Below are 22,124 nucleotides of genomic sequence, written 5' to 3'. Positions count from 1 at the left end.
GAAGCAAGGACGATGTTAAGAAGTGCTCTTATACCAATTCTCGAGAGGACGAGGTTAGAATACATTTGCAGGATCTCACAACAAAATGCTGATTAAAAAAAAGAAACTAAAAATCTTTAAAATAAAACCCACTATTACATTCCTGGGGATGTATCGACTCAGAAGACCCTGGATGTTAGCACCTCAGTACCAATTTTCTCCAGGAACATGTCCACCTTCTGATTAAAAATTACCCAGCTGGTTATACTGAATATGCTTTGTTCACAGGTTACCCTATAGTAAGGTCTTTTTATGCTTCCTCATTTGATAAGACTGAGTGGTTTAGTTTTCTTGATCTGTTCTCCAATCTTCAGGGCCTCGAGGCCTGGTCCCCTGTGAAAGCAGCAAGAGAATCCCCCCACGTTTGTACACAAAGCTGTCCAGGCAGGACTCCCAGGATGTTTCTCTGTAATGTGCTTGCTTTCTGAACTTTTTTTTTTTTTGCAACAAGTCTGTGTGTCTATAAATACAATCCACTCTTTACAGTAAAAAGTGTTAAAATGTCAAAAAAATAAATATCCATGTTACAGTAACTAGATTATTCAATAAAATACATCCCTGCCATTCTTGATTGAAATGCTCAAAGAGAATTAATTTCATTTGGACATTTTCCAGAGATTCAGGTTATTGCAAATCACTCCTGGGGTGGGAAGGAGAAGCATCTTCTCTTCCTGTAAAGTGTGATGAAGGGGAATGAAGTGGAATCTCAGGGAAATCAAAATGCCAGTATCAGGAAGCTTTGGGGGAGATCTGTATTACCAAGTAGCAGAGCTGCAGGGCTTATTGGTCCTGACCGTGGCATCAGAACACTCCCCTTCAGAAGAGTCACAGTCTGATTCTCCAAACTGTGCTGGGTTCTGCAAAGTAAAAGGAAAGGGGAAGACTTGAGCAACATTCCTGCACTGCAGATCAACGACACCATCCCAATCTGTAACAGCAGACAGGCAAAGGTCACCACCAGCAGGGAAGGAAAGATTGGCAGAACACAGGAAATAGCAACGACACACAATCGCCCTACCAAAGGTCACTTGTCTCCCCTTAAGGAAGGGACAGCAGAAAAATATCTGGTCAGAGCACTATCAAACACAGGCGGAATTATGAGAAGATGGTGCAGCAGGCTCTGCCCTACCCCTCCCAAACACTTGAAAGACAGTAAAAGGAAGAAAATCATTCTAGCTTCATCAGCAAGGCTGCCAATGGATAAGTTTGAGGCAGACAGTTGATATCCCTTCTGTTTCATTATCTACTTTATGTGCTATTTTTTATCCTACTTAATGCAACTGCAAATCCGATGCCCTCCCAATATCACACTCATCTTGACCAGCAAATTACATTCAGCTTTGTTTGCACTACTTTCCCCTGTCTACTCATCTGGCCAAGTATGAGAAAGACTGGTTATTTAAGCAGTTGCTTTGCTGTAGTACATCTACCACAGCATTTCCTAGGCAGTCATCCAACTTTCTGACCCTTGGATTCCTTTCCGTAACTTTTTTTTTCCACTCAATAGAAGGAAGAGGGGATTGCTTAACTTACAACTCACCTCACAGCTGTGTTCATCTGCACAAAGTTTGCCCAGAGACATCTGAGTCTTGACTCTCCGCACAGCACACTCTTTGTCTGAAAGCCCATCAGACTGGGTGGAGATTTCAATGGGGATCTCTGGAGTCTGAGACAACATGTCCTCCAGCTTCTCAGCCAGCTCATCTTCCAGCTTGGTGGCCAGCTCATCTGGGCTGTTCGAATGATCGCTTGTGTTCCCCTCCTCTCCATCTGACACCGAGAAGTTCTCCGAGCTGAAGGTTGAGTAGGACTGGCAGCTACTAATACAGCGGTGAGGTCTGCAAACCAGGAGAGTAGTTCAGCTTGTATCACAGTGCCTCTGATTGCAGAGGAAAAGCAATTTCCTGGGTGCTGTGTTCGACTACCCTGCTACAACTGGCCTCAACAGACCCCACTCCTGGTGCACACTCAGCCCTGGGTGAGCCTGTCCCCAGGAGCCCACCGCCAGCTAGAAAAGTTACAGCTTCTCAGTGGACAGGTTTCTGCACATGCTCTCACTGCACAGAGTAAGAATGAGCTGGCAAGACAGTGCAACGTTACAGTTCGAGCATATCCTTACATAACTCTGTTTCTGATGTGTAGCAAGGTTACCAGGCACCTTTCTTTCGAGACATATCACAACCAAAACCCTCACAACATTAGTAGTGCAGTAAATGCAGAGTGGCTACTACATCCTTACACAGGTTCCCCAGGCAAACCTCTCATCTTCCTTCCTGTAGCATGCAATACAGAGCAGATTTTTGCACCTGTGCTTTTAACTGGCATCTTCAGCACAAGAATAGGGCTCACTCACTCACTGTAACAGGCAGCCCAGGCTGCTCCATCCTGTTCTCCCTAGCAGATACCGCTCAGGCACAGTGCACTCAATACTGCCTGGTCGCTCCTCCACACTGGGCTAAGGGCTTGATCCTTCCAAAAATGTCTTTGAGCAAAACAGGTCCTATCCCTACAAAAGGCTTTACATCAACTCTCTAAGAGCCTCTTCCCACTCTAAGAACACATCTCCAGCTGATTCATAAGTGATCTGCAAGGCTGGCAGCAAGAGCTCTGCAAAGTGTTGGACTGCCTTTCACATCTTGGAGCTATGGAAATCTACCATCTTTGGAATGATTTAGTTCAAGAGCTGCATCTTTAAATTAATCTGTTCTTATTTGGTCTTGTCTGCTACATGTTCATATTAGCTGATCCGCCCAGGAGCATATTTTTCTTTAACAGTCCCTTTTTCTAAAGAAAGGCTGTACTGTAGGGTTCAAGATAATTCAGCTGGGAATATCTGCATCACCTGGCAGCAATCCCAACAGCCAGGCTAGAATTTAGGTATGTGTGCTCAAAAAATAAGCTCACAGTTACTTGAATGTGGAAATCGCCTCATGCCAGGATTCAACAGTAATGGTACAAAATATCAGTTGACTGAACATGCCAGGAGACCCATAACAGGTCGTCACATTGAATTCAAGAAAGGCAATTTGTCTTCCAAGTTAGTAAATCACAGAAGAAGCAACAATCACACAAGAACCGTGTAAGTCAGAAAACTCATCTAGCCCAGCGTTCTGTCTCCAACCCTAGGCAGGAAGACATAATCTGGGAAAAGTATGAGAACAAGGTGTGCAGACAGAGCCTGCTTTCTCCTGGCGTATCTTCCTGGTTTGTACCATTCAGCAAATCAGACTTCTGAGCTGAAGATCAAACCTGGATGACAGTGTTTAACAGCACTGATGGATCTATATGCCATAAATTTAACACTTATGACTTGTTTATGTTTTGATTTCCACAGCGTACCTTGACAATTTGCTCCACATCTGAAAATGTTTTGGAGGGAAAAAGCACTTCTTTTTGGTCATTTTAAGTCCTCTGTTTGCTTCACTAGGTGTCCCTAACATGAATGTGAGGAATCATTCCTTGTCTATTTTCTCCACATAAAATACAATTTCATGCACCTCCAGTATCACCTCTCCTCCTGCTAGACAAACATTCCTCGTGGATTTAATCTCTTCTTCTATGGAAACCGTCTGTAACCATTCTTGGCACACTTTTCAGTACCTTTTCAAATTTTACCATGGTCTTTGAGCTGGAGCAATGAAGGTGGCATTTAGGATTCAAGCTGCAGGTGTGCTGTGGAGGTATACAACAGCAGACAAGCTTTTATTTTCTTCTCTGCTCCTTTCCTAACAACCCTTAACCTATTTGTCCACTGGATCACTTCTGCACTTCAAGCAGCTGCTTTCATAAAGCTACTACACCAATGCCACGATCTCTTTCCTGAGCACAGGACTGTAAAGCCCATTATTACATATGCTTAGGTAGGAACGCCCCCTCAAGTCTCTTATTTTACAGGCAACACCACCAAATTTGATCTGCTGCTTTGTCACCTAGCTCTTCAATCCTACTTGAATTCAACTACAAAGATGCTGGAGTCAGTCCCACTGCAGCAACAGTAAATAAACAACATTTGAAAGAGTTCACAAAGGATCCCAACATCCAGTAAGTCTGATTCTGGTGAAACAGATGCAGAAGCTTATTTTTATAGGCTGAATAATGTTATCAAGTGTGATCAAGTTGTGCTACAAACAGCCTGCAACAGAAAAGCTGTGCTGAAGAAAACATCTCAGAACAGGCTGAAAACAGTGAGTGAACATGGAAGATCACCGAGGGCAGATGGGATGCACTGAATGTGATTCTGTTCTTTTGCCAGCACCTTCCACAGTTTCAATGCTGGTGTGCAGCTGCTATGACAGTTGTCCTCCTGAGTTTTGTCCCACCAAAGAGAGATTAGAGTGAATTCACCTTTTACCTTTGTCTACGAGGAAATTCCACTTCACTGTCTACTTCGCCCTCTTCCTCCTCTGAAGAGTCATCACCGCTCTGGCAGAAAACAAGGGCAAGAATGATATCACATTTGCGAAAGAACAAACATGGAACTACATGGTTGCCCCTTGGTCCTCCAGGACAAAGTCACTCTGTCAATGGGCTGCAACAATCTAGACAAGAAAAGAACTTGCAAATCAGTGAAAACTGACTCGGACTTCTTACCAGGAGATTATTTCAGGCAGTCTTAATGCTTCCATTTCTGAATTTGGAGTGATTGACTTTGAAATACACTGGAGTACTTTAGCAGGCAACGAGTACATAACGTTCCGGATTTTTACAGAAGCAAATCAAGTAATTAGTATCCCACTAAAATCCACATAAATTATTGAGCTGATCTGGCACTCTTGGCTTTACGACTTCAACCCTTTTCTACGTGAGCCCATCATAGAGCAGGATGGAGCATGACACAGCCTTTGCTGGTGGGTTTCACCAACTAGGAAAACTTGAGTTTTGTTCCATTCTCTACCTCAGTGAGCACAGAGCCTTTTATTCTCCTTTTCCCATCCAAATCCACCCCCTGCAATCTTGGTTTTTACAGCCTCCTTCCAGCCTATCCAACCTGCCAACCCCTGGTTCAGATTCAGCCTCTATCTCATCCCATCCCTTCGTAATATGAGCTCCTGCTCCTCCCTTCATTCTGGGCCCAAATCACACTCTTGGTCTGGTACCCATCCTCTTTTCCTTCACTTTTCCACTCAGGCCCAGTTTTCCGGCTCTTTGAACTCCACTCAGACTGGTTCCTACTTCTCTCACCACCTGGGTGGAAGCAGGAGGAATGAAGAACTGTTTCTGTACAACTGTGCTGTAACATCTTTTTGACTCTTGCAAAATCTTCACAAAATACATGAGAACTATGACGTTTGATCAAGGGGGACAGTTTCTGGCAGGTGCAGCAAAAGGCATGTCCCCAAGACCATGGCAAATGTTGAAGTTCTGTTCCGAGGCACAGCAGCACTACAGATTCTCAATGAAACTGGTACATAATCTTTAACATCACCAAAAGAATGCATTTACGCCTTCCTTTGTTTTGAGAAAGGCTTGAAAACATTGAGACTGTTTCAACAACAAAAATTCAGTAGACCAAGTTTCAGCTGAAACAAAAACTGGCTAAATAGCAAGTAACAGAACTAGGCCCTATCAAAACCACATTTGACAACCCTCATTATTAGCAGTATGCTCCGATATGCCTACAGTACTTCTCAATAAAATTGGCTTTAAAAGTATGTCCAGATCACAAAGCCAAGTTCAGATGGGCATGATCTCTTTAAGATAAAGTTGTACATGTAACTACTGCTATGTGCATGGGAAACATGGCTTTGCTACTATTCTATATCCAGACACTAGCCTATGCTACACATCATCTTTTGGTGGAGAGGGAAAAGAGGAGCAAGCTTTGGGGTTTTTTTAAGTCACTATGCTTTGTCTTTACCTTTTGAAGGGGTCTTGCTTTGCAAGGTAGCACTGAGGAAGCCATGTGCTGGGGAGTGCCTAGGGCAGACGCTGACTTACAGTTGCTGAAGCCCTCTTCCTCCATCTTCTCAATGAACTGCGCATTTTCGTATAGGGAAACAGATGTTGGTGATTGAGAATGGCTCATCCCTGTTTCAACAGATGACATCTGTACCTGACCACTGTCCTCTTCCCTGCACTGAAGACAGGAATTATATGGATCTGTTTTGCAACACTCCCAATGATCAGCTTTGCTTTCTTTGCTCTCCAGATTCCTTCGGCAATCTGCTTCCATGGCAGCAGAGATGAGATCGGGGCTTGAACCAGACATCCGCCTTTGCGCATGGTTACTGAGAGGGCTACGCAGCGCTGCTGCAGGGCCAAAGTACCTTAAGTTGTTTGCGCAGTTGGCAATATCTTGTCCGTGGGCATGAAGCCGTGAGTGATGGCCATGGGGATGGCTGTGGCCATGTTGCTGCGGTAGGCTGGGATGATGAGAATGATTATGAGGTGGAGGTGGGGGTGCATCATCTTGCACTGGCTGGTTTTTCAAGATCCCTGCAAAATCATTGTAGCTGCCTTTGCTGTTCCCTCGGCGGTGACGTGGCTTACTGCGGTAGCGGCTTTTGCCGCTCAGTGTTGACATTTTGGGACTTCCTGAGACTGGTGAGCCATTGGATGCTGCTTCTGTGCTGGGTATGCCCTCTGACTTCAGTAGATCTGGCCTGAGAGACAGTCAGCAGAAGTCACACATTAAACCACAAACTAAGAAATTACATCGGCTCAGAGCCAGGATGAAGAGGCAGCTGTAGCCATAAGCACACTCTGCTTTCTGAAATCTACAGGCTTCCCTCCCCTTCAGCTGTTTGACTTCTGCATTTAGCTTCCTTTGATTCTCTCCACAAAATGTCCTTGCTGTTCAGCCCATCGTGCTCTACACTCCCTTCTTGCTGCTTTTTCAATACCTGCCACATACTCTCCTTTTTCCACCCTTATTTTGATGTTCTGCTCCCAAAATAGCTCCCTCCTAAGACCTTGGTGTAGGGCATGTCTCTTACTGTGTGCATATACAATGCTCAGCACAATAGGGTCCCAATCTGCTGATGGTTATCAGCCTGCTCATTTCAGAAGCACGTGTGGATACTAATTCAGAAGTGATTATTCACTGTTAATCAGGACTCTCTAACTCCTGGAAATCCCAGAAAAGGGAAGAATAAAATAGACAACTCCTCTGAAAAAAAAAAAAAAAATCTCACTTTCTGAAAGTCATGCAGAAGAGAAATAGCTGAAAGGACAGTATGAATACCCAAATCTCAAATCCCAATTTAATTCCTCAACAATGAATCCATCCTCCCTGAGGGCTGGATGATTTCCACAATCCCTCACCCTGCTTATTACCATTCAAGGCAAGGATGATCTAACTGCTCTTTGCTTGGATAGTTAGGAATTTGAGACAACATATTAGATACCTCCTGTCAAAGTACCATCATCTGTGAAAAAATCATATGGACTAAACGGTTCCAGAGAGCTGCCCAGGTACAAGGGATGGCAGGATTCATCCCTTTTACCTAAAGACAATTAAACAATTGTGGTTCTGAGGATCAGACCAGGCCCAAGAGTGAACACTCCTTTGGCCTGTCCTGTGCTGTCATCAGACTCAAAGGGAAGTAAGCTGCCTGCTCTTCTCAGTGGGGATCTACCACTGGTTCCTGGCACAGAACTGGGTTGTTACTTCTTACCGTTTAGTCTGGCTGCCTGGTTTATGAGAGACACCTTTCCTCTTCATCAGCTTCTCCACTGTATTGGGGTGGATTATTGGTCTGACTGGGTGGCGTTTGTAAGTCCCAGGGTATTTCTTTTCCACTGCTTGTTCCCTCCTGAAACATTGGGGAAGAAAAAAAAAAATAAAATCAGTTCTCTCTTTATCCAACTGCAGCTCCTGCTGGACAGAAACACAGCTCCACTGCAAGCAGACTGCGTGCCTGTTTCTCAGCTATGGCTGGGTGCAACACAACATGCTGTTCTGGGAAAGGACATAGTCATTTTCTAAATTCTCTCTGCAGAGATCAGGCAGTTGGAACAGGGCCCTGGCGTACAGTCCAGAAACAGCACTGCTTTTCTCTTTACAAAGGGGCCAAAGGATGCCAACACCAAATGGGAAAGGTGCCTTTCTCCCAGTCAGTAAACGCTGGGTAACGATACGTGCACTAAGTGGTCTGCAGTAATCTGCTCTTAAGGGGCCTCTCTCTGCTTGCCAGCTCTTTCTTTACGCTGTAAGTTTGTCAGGGGACACTAAATCTACAAGTACCACTATGCAGTTTAGAAATGAACTATTGTTTTTTTTCTCCTGTATGCATATTGCCACGTGCATGGCATGCTATTATGCCCAGAAATACATACTTTATGAGCTCCTTCTCACGGACCTCCAGCTGCAGCATAATAGCGCTGAGCTCCATGTATAAGTTATTGGCTCGCTCCAGCTTCCTCTCATAGTGTTCGCGGATATCCAATGCATGTCTGAAAAACAGAAAAATCATTATTCCACAATCTGATGTCCATGGATCAAGAGAGAATAAGGAAAAGTACAGGTGCTTTAGGAAAAGGCCTTCTAAAAGTCAAATTTGCCAGCTGTTTTGCACTGAACCCCAGATAGAGCTAACTATGAATGACAATTAAGAGCTTGATACAGCAATGAATCGTGATATGATTTAGAAAGCATTTAACAGTCCTGAAAGAGTGGCAACACTTCTCACTAGAGAAGCTGCAAATGCCTCACATGCATCCACAAGCCCTTTGGCCAAGCCCTGATCATCCTGTTTGCACAGAGAAGGGGCTAAGTCAGCTTCTAAAGAAAGAGGGAAAGGAATCATCTGTTTGTATTTCATAGAAAGCAATATGCCCCTACAGCTACAGTATAGTTGCAGAAGACATCTTGAACCACAGCTGAAAGATGGGACCATCAAAAGCTCCCTAGGGCTAGGGAACACTGATCAACAACTACATCAAACTGGCTGAACAAGGTTTCCTTTTGTTTCTTAGGTTTGACATAGAACTGCTATTTGGTGTTTTATGTTTCTGCGTCATAACTATATTTGCAAATTTGTATCACAGAAGATAACACTTTCCTTTCTTAAATAAACACTCTGCTTTCATTTTTAAGTCGGTCTAATGTTCAAAATGAATTTCAGTGGGCTGAAATTGGAGTGTGTTCACTTCTCTGGAAATAACTAATCCAAAGAAAGTATCAGGGCACAGAAAGCTCACAGCAAACTGCAAGATGCATTTTCCACTGAGACAGATGTACCTGCTTCAGTGCCGTTATCACAAACACCAAAACTCAGGCAGAAATATTCCCTGGTAAACACACAAGGCTTTGCCCATCTTGCCTGGAGCAAACTGTTCAGACTGCCCAAGAGCAGGGACAGTTTCCACTGTTTCTCTCGCTATATATAGCTTTCCATCAGCCAAGCAGTGCTCAAGGCCTAGGGCATGCCCGTGGGAATCTCAGTTTCTGGACTCACAAGGAATTTAGGCTGCCCGAATTTATGCCACCAGGAATACCGAGTCCTGTTTTGGGGTCCTCAGTACGAAAGGAGCATGAAGACAGTCAGGGGCTGGAGCATATGCCCTGTGAAGAGAAGCTGAGGGAGCTGGGCTCATTTAGCTGGTGAAGAGAAGGCTGGATGGGAAAAGTAAACATAAAAGACTGTTGACAGACCTCAGCTCTTCTCTTCGACGACGAATCAATTCTTCATCTAGCCGGTGGATACAAGTTCCTTCACTTTTAATTTTCTCAAAATGTTTCTTCACTTCTTCTCTCCATTCAGCCTAGGGAAGCAATTTACTTTCAGGTATTTACAAAGGATTGGGATCCCTAGTTGCACCAAAAAAAACCTCTTGGGCAACATTCTTTGTGTCTGCAGAAAGTTACAGGTTTGGGTTGAAAACATGTTTCTGTTAGCTGAATTATTCTGGGTAACAACATTGCAGCATGTTTAGTTTCAGCATTTTTAAATGGAATTTCCAATTTTGTGCTCCGATTAGATCATTTAAAATATATCTGCATTTTCTAAAAAATATTTTTAAAAATTCCTAAAGCTTTTTTCATCCTAAGACAACATTTTCTTCCCTTTTGGCATTTAAAGTAAACAGAAAGGCTTATGATTTGGAAACCCATATTCATGACAACAATGACTGTCACTAGGGTGATACTAACTCTATTTGTCCCTTGAAGCCCTGATTCTTGCAGTTTTACTAAATGCACCCACTTCCTCACATACACCCCAACACCATACAGATCCTCTATACTGGAGGCAAGGTTTCATTCTCATTCCCTCCTTGGGAGCAGACAATAGCTCGCTGGGTAGGACTCGGAGGAATCTCTAAGAACATACTTTTAGATCTTCCCTGAAAGTCCCAGAGTCCCTTCACTGCCCTGTAACAGCTCTTTGTCCCACTGGCTGCCCTGCTCATCTTCACTATAAATGCAGCAGTTCCTCTCTCAGCAATCTCGTCCTCTCCTGTACAACAGTACTGGGAGAACAGCTGGGAGCAGAACATCTGAAGTCAGCAGTTTCGGGGAGAAGTGAATGAGACAACGCTGAGTTTCTGACTAAAGTCAGCAGATGTCTCAGTTTGTGAAAGTTTGAGTAAAAGATTTTCAAATACCCATCAGTTTGCTTCTCCCCAAGAATCAAACTGAAATCATGAATCCAGACTTCTGCTGTACTCAGTGCAGCCTCCAAAATCAGATCCTTGGAGCTAACTCCAGTACTCATGGGCTACAGCCATTCTCCAGTTACCTGTGATTTGAAATAGGTTTCCTGAGGAGTAGCCAGCACGTCAGCAGATGCGATGTCCAGATGCATCAGTGTCTGCCGGAAGGAGGGACGATTCCGGGGCTTGCTCTGCCTGGAGCAAAACAAATACCCAAGCATGAGATGAGGTTAACATTGCTAGCTACTCCTACCCTTCTGAAAGGGTTTCTCACTAGAACATATTCTCTGAATAGTGTAGCTGACAGATTAGAGCAAAGGAGCTTTTCTGGTTTTCTCTTTTGCTCAGTGAGAGTTTATTGTGCTAGAGCTGTTTGGTATTCAGTTTTTGGTTTGTGATGATCTATTCTGAAGAAACAAAAGAGATGAAAAACTATTTAAAATAAGAAAATGTGATTACGAAGTGAAAGATAGGATACAAACTGAAACTGTTCCTAACTTGTTTGTTGAGAAGAAGCAGATCTCAGTTCATTATCCCGTTAATTTCCAAATTTTATAATGGGAATAATCAGTCTAGTAGAAATTATAATTTACATTCAACAAAACAGGGTGTCTATAAACACCGAACATATCTATGTTGCCACATCGTAAATGCCTAAGTCTACACAGTATAGTAATGCACTGAACATCTCTAAGATCACATTCAAGTACAAAAACACTGGTATCTGAAAAAAGAGACAAGCACTTGAGCTTCAGGACTGAACCCACCAGACTTGCTGCATGAATTCAGTGCTCAGGACAAGAAACAGCTTCTTCAGCCATCTCTCCCCTACAAACCACCTACTTCCACTAGATGGGGATACAAGTGTGTGTACTCAGTGTTCAGAGCTGCACAAACTGCTTCCTGGCTTTTGCAGCCACGCATAGAAGCACAGCCAGGCAGAGCACATCTCAGCACAGATCCTGCAACAGCACGACCTGCTGCAGCTCACGGTCGGGGCGGGTAAACAGCCACTTGAAAAGATCCATAGATGCTCTGGCCTGTTTTTCCCTTTGTGTCATCGAGAGGATGGCTGGTAAAACTCATGGAGTGGGAAAATGCTGGAAGACCACTTACACTCTGTGTCAAAATGCAATTACAAAGACAAAGCATTAATGCATAACCCAGGACAAAGAATTTCAACTCTAATCTGGCATATGGAGGAAACTGAAAGCATTTTCCATATCTATACCTGTAAAATCCTGGTTTCATACAGAAAGCTCGAATTTCTCTTTGTCCAGTTCACAAGCCCATCACTTACAAGGGGGTTTCAAAGTGAAAAATCATTTCCTTTCACTCTGGAGCCAGCCTCAAGAAATTTTACCCCTACTTTTCTTCCAGCTCCTTTTCTCTTCCCACAGAGCTACCTCTTATCACCTGCTTTGCTACAACAAAGCAACCACCTCTGTGAAGGCTACTGAAGATGACCTTCATGCTGCCTGCTCCCGTTTCACACTGGACAGGCAACTCATGGGTAACTGTCACTCTGCTGGGGCTCCCATCAAGCTCTACTCCCCCACTTCTCTCCTATTCAACTCGTTCCCCCTCACTAGCCTGTCTCAACAGTGTCTACCCGCTCCCTTCCCTGCCCCATCCACCCAGCAAACCAGACAGGTCTCTTCCTACTTCCTCTAAGCTCCAAATGTCCTTCTGGGGCCCAGGCCTGCTGCCACAAGGAAGCAGAATCCAAAATGTTAAAACTTATTGCTCTCATGACAAGCGTGAGAGTATTCAAGAGCCCTCTGCTCTAGGCTCAACACTCCCACCCTGACCCTGGTTTCATCGGTTTTACTGGGTATCTGGCAAGAACTGGGAGCAAGCCCTAGGTCTGTGCAGGGTTCAGGCTCTTACCAGGTCTGCTTCATGAGGATTTTGAAGCCATCTGGGCACGTGGAAGGGACAGGAAGGTGCAGGCTGTTACTGCCCACTCCCCAAATGATGGCCGAAGAGTCCACGTCCTTGTAGGGAATCTCTCCTGTAAGCAGTTCCCACAAAACTACCCCAAACGACCTGATGAAGAAATAAACCAGGACAAAAACTTCTGTGTGAATTCAATTTGACAGAAACATCTGAAGCTTGGGGGAAAAAAAAAAAAAAAAAAATCACTTTCTTTGTCAGTTATGTCTGATCTGAAATTGCAAGTAGGTGCAACAGTGTTTACATACTAGTTTTTAACCAAGAATATCTATTTCATACATCAGGTAACTCTTCCTCCTCTGCTCCAGCACTGGGCTGACCACCAAGCTACATCGGTTTTCACCCATCCTTTCCTATTTCTTTGTGAGATTTTAAAAATCCTGAAAGCACATTAGAAGTTTTTCTGTACAGATGAAATCTTACTCCTGTTAAATGAAGAGGAAAGATAGCTTTTCTGAGATAGTAAATGATCTGTTCTTACCAATAAGAACAGTCAGAAGTCTACAGGACAGACAGAAGAACTGATAAGTGTCTTAGAGACAACAGAACAAAGATTGTGTTTTGCAGGGGTTTTTTTTACATTTCATTTAACTTTTTTTTTCCTCTAGCCAAAAGCTCCCTCTGCTGTTACGTGTACTCCTAGGTAAGAGTTTCATAGGTTTGAGACTCATTGCTACAACTACTGCAACACAGAAATGAAGAAACAAATGCAACATGCATAAGTGTCAGTATCAAAAGCACATGCAGTCTCATCTGATATTTCTTTTGTGCTGAACAAAGGAAGGCAAAAGAAAGAAAAAATTAATTAAGAGAACTTTGCCTGGAAAAGAACCTCCTATTACAAGAACTGAAAGATATAGGTAAGAAAACTCACTTTGCTTCTCTTCCTTAGTGAAATGATCAGTAAGGACCAAAACCTTAACTTACAACAGCAAACAGTTATTTGTTTTATTTACAATCTTCACCCAATAAAACACCAAAGACATATCAAACCAGTCAATACAGAGGCAAACAAAATGCCAACACCACTCTTACTGCACATTAACAACCAGGCTGCGATACGAAGTGAGGTACAACCATCTCAATTTCAAACCCAGACATATCACCTTACTTGCATGCCCTATCCATCTGTGGGACACCGACCCTGCCAAGCTTGCCAGCAAGTCAAACCAGGTGAAAAGTGAGAAGTGTGTTTCTGACTTGTACTAATACCAAGTTTCTTTTATTAAGTACAGAAGAACATCTAAGGGACAAACTGCCTGGGTCTGAACAACCATCAGTCAGGAAACAGAACTTAATGTGAAAAACATTGCACTTTCAAAGCCCATTGGCTTCAAATCATGTGGGGGGGAAAGGAAAAAAAAAACCAAAACCCAACAAAAAAACCCAAGCAGCATTTGAACATTTTTTCTCTCGAAGTTTTTTTACCGTGGGCTGCAGGAAAGCAGGGATCCAGGTGGTTGAACAAACTACCAGGAAACCCCATCTGGTTTCAGCTTTGTTATAATTAAGAACTGACAAAGGATTTTCAAGACTCCTGATAAGATTATAGATTTTTTTTTTTTTTTAGCATGCTGTTAAAGATGAGAGAGAGCAGACATATAAGCAGCTTAGGAACTGTTCTCATTTGTTGGCAGCATTCATGAACATTGCTTTTATTCATCTTGGGGGAGGAATGGATGTCAAGGAGTTGTTTGAGCAATCACCATGGCAGTGGACTGAAGAGGAACTTGCACAGAAGGCACCTCTAGGTTTGCACCAAAGAGCAACATCTCTTAAGTCACTGAGGAAAGGAGTAAAGGAGTGCCCACAGTCCTCAGCAGAGCAGCAGCTGATTTTTATTGGACATGATGAAATACACAGTATTACTGAAATACTGAAATACACAGTATTTCTGAACCCAAGCCACTCTAAAGGACAGAAAGCTGAGGTTGGAAATCCAGCACCATTCCTCCTCATGAACCTGTGATTCAAAGGGAGGAACTCAGAAGACAAATGGTGAATCTTTTTCTCTCCAAAACAATCCAAGAGTTTCTCCCAGAAGAGCTGGCTATGCTATGGCCTGCTACATCCACACAAAATGAACACACAAAACACTGCAGGCACAAGAAGAGCTGTATACTGCACATTACAAGACTTTCCCTTTCCCTACAGGAAATCTTGACTTAAAGTCATGACCCAGCTCCAAGCTAAAACACCAGCAGCAGACTGCTGTCTGACTCCACTCACACTCTGAACCACCCACAGCTTCTACCTGCAGCTTCACACTGTGTAAGGGAGGTGACAGCATTTGAAGCTGAAAAACCACAAGAAGGAAAATTCATCCTGACTGTAAAGCAGGGAGAAGGGCATTTGTCCTGGCTCCTGACATTTAGTATGCAGAAATAACAAGGCAGAAACAGAGATGCAGTTCCCTTGAGGACCCTGAAACCTGTGGAGAGGCATCCCAAAGGAGCTCCAAGGCTGAGTCCTCTCTCAAGCATTTTTAATAGCACAGAGATCTGAACCTTTCCTTGTGTTCCTTCGGACACAGAGTACATTTCACATGGGACGGAAATATGTGTTCAAAACTCTTACAATGCATCCTGGTTTCCTCCCTCTTGGGTCTGGGGTTAGATTCACTGGACTATAATCCTGTGGCTGTACACGTAACAAGCAAGCCCAGTATGCAGAAAGCAAAAGGTGGTCAGACACTTCAAGCTAGCAGAGTAGAGGCCTCCTGACAGCTCATGCGTGGCCCTGAAGAGGGTAGAAAGCAAGTGAAAAATACCCTGGCTGCAAAAGTTGCTGAGGGGGCCCTGAGCACCAGGAGTGGAAGAAAGTTCTGGCCTGAATAATGACGCAGGGAAGAAGTGTTGCATTCACTTACTGCAAGACACAGATAGTCTGCACCAAGTCTCACTAGATACCTTCAGATCTCAACACGCAGCTTTTACACATGTATGTCATTTCTCTTTCCATTATAGCCCATGGTTCAGTAACAAAGATCAGGGCACTAGGCAGATGGAGAAAGGAATAGTCCACCACAGAGCAAACTATCCCCATGCCTAGAATGAGAAAAAAGTGCTGAATATGTAAAGTGCTGGGAAACCAAGTGGCTAAACAGAAGGTGAAGATACTTAAACATTAATACTACTCACCAGATATCCACCTTTTCAGAGACAGGCTCATTGCGTATCACCTCTGGGGCCATCCAAGCCACAGTTCCCGCAAAAGACATTTTGGTACTTTTATCACTGAGTTCTTTAGATGTACCAAAATCTGAAATTTTTACTGCATCTGTGTGTGTAACTAAAACGCTGGAGAGAAAAAAAAAAAAAAAAAGAAATCAGCATTTTGCAATTTTTCTTGTACCACAACAGCCACTGGGAGTAAATCCCTTCTTAATCAACACAAACAGTTGATGAGGCCATGCTGTTCACAATTGCAGCACAAGAAAAAAAGATTATGCATTTTCACCAATGAAAGCACTCACTTTCTTTGGGGTCGTTGTGTTTTGTGCCTCAAATGCATTTCTAAATGCTACAAGTCAAAAAATCAATCTTGATAAAATTGCAAATTAACAAGTCATTGAAGAATCACTATATCTGAGGTGTCTCAAAGTTTTAGTAAAGCTGTACCTTAAACTGTACTGTAAACCATCTAAAAGTATTATCCTAACGCACTGTCACAGTCATGTCACAGGCTAAAGGAGTGATAAACATCTAGGGAATAAGAATATAAGCAGCCAGATAGTTTTAGTCAGAAAGCAACAGAGAAATGAGAAAGACGCATTCCAGAAAACCAGGGAAGTTACAAAAGAACAATTAAGAAGGAAAGATAAAAAAGCAGAAGGCAACAGAATATCCCACTTTCAAAAAGGACCAGACACCATCAAATCATGAGAAATATTTCCTGACTGCTATTTACCGTGTAAGATACTGGTAAAATTTCCAGTCTTGTTAAATTGCAGCACAGGAGGGAGTGCCAATAAGTTTCATTAGTTTGACTCTCATTAGTTTTGAGTCAACATGGAAAAAAAAATAATGGGGCTTTTGACCTAACTTTTTTTTTTTCTTGAGGAATAGTTTAAAGATAACCACAACTGGGGGATGTTTAAGTATCTAGAGACTCACTTTGGTGACTTGAGGTCTCGATGGATGATTTTGTGAAGGTGCAGATAATTCATCCCACTTGCAATCCCCGTGGACCAATCCACAAGCAGCCGAGGGGTGACTTTCCGCCCTGCTCGCAGGACTTCGTAGAGCTGTCCATGTGCACAGTATTCCATGATAATACAGTAGCATGGGGCTTGAGTGCAAACTCCCCTGTCAAAGAAAACACACAGCTAGTGAGGATCAGTAGAGTAAAAGTCCCAGAGCAACTCTCAAAGGTGGCAATCAAGGGGCGGGAGACTAACGTGTGTACTCTGCCTGGGCAAGCCTCTGCTAATACTGCCTTACTGAACAGGAAGGGGAATGTCTCCTGCATGCTTTGCACAGGAGGAACCTCACTGATGACAGGGGTGGGTTTCTTCAACTTCCACACCTGCAGATTTGTAGGGTTCACAGCAGGCGTTTTGTGAGCCTGCGTGCAAAGTGCAGCTTTGGGTGGGAATGGCGTCCATAGCTTTGTTTCCACAAGAACGCGCGACAATTTGAGAGGAAGGATGACCACACATTTTGTCCTACAGACAGCTTAGTCCCTGGATTTTAAAAACTTGGCCAGGGTATATTTGTGAATGGCTCTTCCCTGGGTAAAGGTATGTTTCTAACAAGTTTCACAACCTACTTGAATGCAATGATGTTAGGATGTTTAAGTTTCCGCAAGTGCTTGATATCCGTTTCGTTCTGATCTCTCACTTTCTTGATGGCCACCTCCTCCGCCCGGAATTTGCCCAGGAAGACGGCTCCCTGTGCGCCACTGCCCAGCCATTGCAGCTCCGAGATCTCCTCAAACGGGACCTCCCAGGTATCTACGCACAGGCAAGCAAAGGAAACAACGTAAAAGATCAAGACCACAAAAGTGTTCTGCTGCAAGACCACACCAGGACAGCACCTGCCATCTCCTTTGCTATATCTCGAGGCAGACTTTTCTGGGAGTGGTAGATGGCATCTCCTCCCAATACAGGTGCAGCTGAGGCACACACCACACATGCTCAGCCCCAGCTTTCCTTTCATCCAGCTCCTCTCCCCCATCACAGTTGCCTCCAGCCTGTTCGTTCCCATTCTCCCAGCTGCTTTTTCAACAGAGCTCACCACCACTCCTAACCACTTGGGTGAGCCACTTCGACTTGGCAGGCAGCAATTTAACATACCAGGGACACTGGACTGGAAATTTGGGGAGCAGGTCCTGTAGTCCAAAATTGAACAATGATGGTATCTCTTATAAAGTACATGACTCCATTGAAAAGCATAGATGAGAAAAAAACATTTAACATTGACAAAAAAGAATTTGACGTTCCCCCCCCCCGACGAAACAGGGCAAAAATAGGAAATAAAAGGGAAAGTCAGAGGTGGCAGGTTGTAAAACGCAGACCAGCAATCACCAAGTTATCCAACACAAAGCACATTAACCACCACCACCAGTCACAGAAATAGGTCTTTCCCACACAATAACATTGTGTATATCAGTGTCAAACAGGCAAAAAGAATCATAAGCGATTCCTCCTCTTAGGTAACCGCATGCATCTTGTAGGGATACTGCCAGAGTGGTCCAGTAGCACTGTATAAAATGTTTCAAGACAGTTGTACCCATCAGAACAAAAAGCTTTGTTGTCTGCGAGTCACCCTGAAATTACCTTAACATCCCACAAACAGCAAGATAAAAGGCAGGCAATAATTTATTTACTGTAACTCAATAAATGTATGAGTTTAGAGAATAAATTATTTAGCAGCAAAAACAAGTAACCCACTGATTTCTGAAATAAAAGAAAGTCGCGCCTGTCCACATCCCTATTTCAGATCACTACAAAGACGTTTCTTCTTTCATCCAGCCTCCGAGCCATTGGGGTGTTCCCAGGGCTGCAGCTGGGATTATGCAAAAGTGTTCATTGTAGATACTGTCACCACTGAAGGGAAACTTATATACCCAAACTGCCTCTGGACTGATCCTGATGCAAATCTTTTCCTCAAATCATTCCTGCAACAGTCAGACACTAGCTGGATGTCTCCTGCCGAATGACTGCTCTCCAGGCATGGCCAAGGAAAGCCAGCTCCCATCCTGAGCCAGACCCCAGCACTTGTTCTGCTCACTGAACTCGGAAAAAAACCTCAACATTGTTAATCTACAGCAAAAATTTCCTTCTACTTGGCAGGGCAAAGTTCAATCCTCAGCACATGTTTCTTCACAGACACAAGTCTACTTTTCATGCTGATATATCCACTTCCAACCTTACGTTGTACAAAAATATTAAGAGCGCATGCAGCCCTCAACTGAAATGCATTGTAACTAAGCAACCCCAGTAACCATGGATTTGCAGCGGACAATCCCTATCCTCAATTTTCAAGAATGCCATGACACTGTGAATGTGATATTGCCTACCAGCAAACATGTCCTTTGGTATTGAAGCAAGAAATGCCTGTCTGTGTAAGAACCTAACAGAAATTGATGCATGAAACATGCTGTGACCACTATCTTGACCACAGGACATTCAAGTATTTTAAAATAATAAGCGTTTTTCTTCAAACAACTTGAGCAATTTTTTGTCACAATACTTATAATTGGTATTTAATTCTTTAGACATTTAGACATTTAAAGACAGCTCTTTAAATAAGGAAAATAAAAGAAAATAAGGAAATTTATAAATAAATCGAGAAGATCTGTATTTCTATTTAATTCGCAAATGCATTGCTTCTGAAAGAAGGTGGCAAATACAGTTGATTTTTGTGTTTGTTGATGAACAGTATTTTTACGTGGGCAACACTGAAACTATTCTGTTGTACGGAAATAGCTGTTTCTTTACGTGTGAGAAGACTGCCTTTCCTGTACAAGGCACACAACACTCATTTATTTCCCTGAAGCACCCGAAGTTTGTGAGCAGTAATGGGTAACTATATTGCTATCACCTAGGAACCCTCATTTGCTCTTAATATTACCTATTAACCTCCGCAATGGCAAGGCAGAGAGAGATTGTAAACAAAGTATAAGCAGAAGTTCACGCATTTCCTCCTGCAAAGTCATCTCATGTTTATTTGGCAAGATATATCCTTTCCCATAACCCACTTGCACCCTGATCATCAAGGGCACGATTCAGGGAAGAGGTTTCAGTGTAACAACAATCAGTGAAACATCCTACATCTTTGGGAATTTCAAGAAGAACAAAGAGCCAAACCATATGTAACGTATAATGCAACAGTAAGACAAAAATCAAAAAAACCTCTTTCACTGTACAGGAGCATGTTACTGCGTTTCAAGACAGCCATCATCAGTGATTCATTTGGCTTCCATAACATATCAAGCACTGAAAAGCTTCCCAAAGAAAGTAATGCTGGTGGAGAACAGCACTGGACTACGTTCAATTGAAAACCGGGGTTTGTTAGCATTAATGGTGCAAACCTGCATTTTCTACTACAATCCAAACCCAGCGATTAAAAAGTACCTCTAAATTACACTGTGTATGTGCTCCCTATGGCTTCCTGGGACCACCCTCAAAGACAACAGGCTGACAAGGGTCAGTCTTACAAAGTTAGTCTTATCAGTTCTGCAGAGGGACAATGGGCAAGGCTGGGAAAGAGAGGACTCAACACACTGCCAGCTGAATACAGCTGAAAGTTGAGACCATGCACATCACCCAGACAGCAGGTTATAAAGCTCTCCCCACTACCTGTACAGACCCATCCTGAACAGCCCACAATACCGTGAAGAAAAGAACGGTGAATTAACAGCTGTCCCAGCTACGGCACATCTACACAGCAGGTACAATGAGAAACACAGAATGCAAGAGGTGATGCCGAGATCTCTGTCATCTCAACCAACAGCTTGAAACAGAAAAGGACTTGCATAAACCATCTGCAAGAACTTGGGTGCATGGCTATGATGACTAACCATAGTTAAGTCAAAGTGCCTGTCTAGAAGAGTAACCCCTCATATGATCAGCAGGGTGGCTAGGAAACACATCTGAACATGCTAATCAAGACTAGACTGTGCTGCCAGCCTTGTTCCAAAAGTCCGTTAACATTGCTTGGCTAAACATCCTTTGAGATTGCCCAGACTTCAGGGCTTGCTACAGCTCTCCTAGCACTCCCCCCTCCTCCAGCAGAAGAGAGACAAGGATATCTCCTACCAGGATGGAGCAGTTTTTATTCCAGATTCTTCTAGGCCTAAAGAAACCTGTGGGACACTTTCCCTAAATAAATTAAAGTGTAATAGCAGCAGGAATTACGGAAGAGCTTGCATTTCTAAGGTGATTAAGAACCATTTGAATAGAATGATGGGAATCTGTTTCCCATGGGGAAGAAACGCAGGAGCAGCCGGAGCCATTGAGTCAATCTATTTGAAGCAAATTTTTGCCGTTTGCCAGTGCTGGCTCCTCGCCAGCATTGGCATTATGACAAGAAGCATCTCTGGTTTACAAAAAAAAACACAAACACAAGCACACTTCGTAAAGCACTTGCTCTCCAGGTTTACACAAAAAATGCACAAGATGATGGTAAACACGTAACTTGTGAAAGGGAAAGTGAAAGCAACTCCTGAAGACAGATTCTTAATCCAAGGAAATGGCTCAGAAGTCTAATGAGTCTGTAGAAAACACAAACAAGTCTTACTATAAGGTGCTAGAGTCCCAACTATCCAAATTAAATAACTGGTAGATGCACATTAAAGAACTAAGTATATCTCCCTGAAAGCACTCACCAACAGCCTTTAGAAATCAGGGTAAACAACTGGAAAAACCTAGTCAGGAGTGATTTTATGGGTCAAACCCAAAATACTTAAACCTCACATAATCAACCGGCAGCCACCGAACAAAACAGAAGTAAACACTCACCAAGCAGGTAGAGCATTTAACAGCAGCAATTGGCACTGCTTAGTCAACCAGCAAACCACCCTGCGGCAACTTCCAGCTGACCAAAGCTCTGCCCAGCATGGGTCCTCAAGGGAAGCACAGAAACACACTCCTCTTGATGACCATCTCAGATATTGAGAAGGAAACTCAAGGAGTAATTTCAACAAGAAGATAATCTGGAATTATGTAAAAGTTTTTCTTGTATTTTCCCTCATTCACCAAGTCACGAGCCAAGCCTTCGCAGGCAATATGGACTCAAGTACCAGACATTTGCAAAGGGCATGATACCTATTTATATTTTACGACTTGCAGCCACGCCACACCACCACCATGTCCTAGAGTTTGGGCCTGCAGGAGATCCAAAGCAGGCAAGCAGGGATGCCAATGAGCAGCAAAAAGTACTTGGAAGCATCTGCAGGCAACATGAAGTCCACCATGGCTGCAGGTCCAAACTGGACTCCTAGCCCAGCTGTTGATTCAGCCCAACACAAAGGATTGCTCCCAGATAAGGCTTAAAGTAATTGTTACATGAAGGGGGGGGGGGGGGGGGAAA

General features: G+C 43.4%; 1 protein-coding gene across 1 annotated transcript in view; it reads right to left on the bottom strand.

The window, feature by feature from the left end:
• Positions 1 to 460: 460 nt before the first annotated feature.
• MAP3K13 (mitogen-activated protein kinase kinase kinase 13) overlaps positions 461 to 22,124 on the bottom strand; it is an 86,020-nt gene continuing 64,356 nt past the window's right edge. Inside the window, exons 5-16 of the mRNA XM_009284960.2 lie at positions 17,359 to 17,542; positions 16,704 to 16,895; positions 15,729 to 15,887; positions 12,523 to 12,681; positions 10,719 to 10,827; positions 9,635 to 9,744; positions 8,317 to 8,433; positions 7,656 to 7,793; positions 5,897 to 6,641; positions 4,391 to 4,461; positions 1,580 to 1,877; positions 461 to 896 (exon numbers count right to left, since the gene is read on the bottom strand). Coding sequence (XP_009283235.1) covers positions 795 to 896; positions 1,580 to 1,877; positions 4,391 to 4,461; positions 5,897 to 6,641; positions 7,656 to 7,793; positions 8,317 to 8,433; positions 9,635 to 9,744; positions 10,719 to 10,827; positions 12,523 to 12,681; positions 15,729 to 15,887; positions 16,704 to 16,895; positions 17,359 to 17,542 — 2,384 coding nt within the window. The 3' untranslated portion in view covers positions 461 to 794. The remainder of the gene's footprint in view (positions 897 to 1,579; positions 1,878 to 4,390; positions 4,462 to 5,896; positions 6,642 to 7,655; positions 7,794 to 8,316; positions 8,434 to 9,634; positions 9,745 to 10,718; positions 10,828 to 12,522; positions 12,682 to 15,728; positions 15,888 to 16,703; positions 16,896 to 17,358; positions 17,543 to 22,124) is intronic.

The sequence above is a fragment of the Aptenodytes forsteri genome, unplaced genomic scaffold (genome assembly GCF_000699145.1).
Source record: "Aptenodytes forsteri isolate BGI_AS27 unplaced genomic scaffold, ASM69914v1 Scaffold679, whole genome shotgun sequence".
NCBI lineage: Eukaryota > Metazoa > Chordata > Aves > Sphenisciformes > Spheniscidae > Aptenodytes > Aptenodytes forsteri.
The sequence above is the reverse complement of the archived record's forward strand: the minus strand, read 5'-3'. Positions and strand labels throughout refer to the sequence as shown.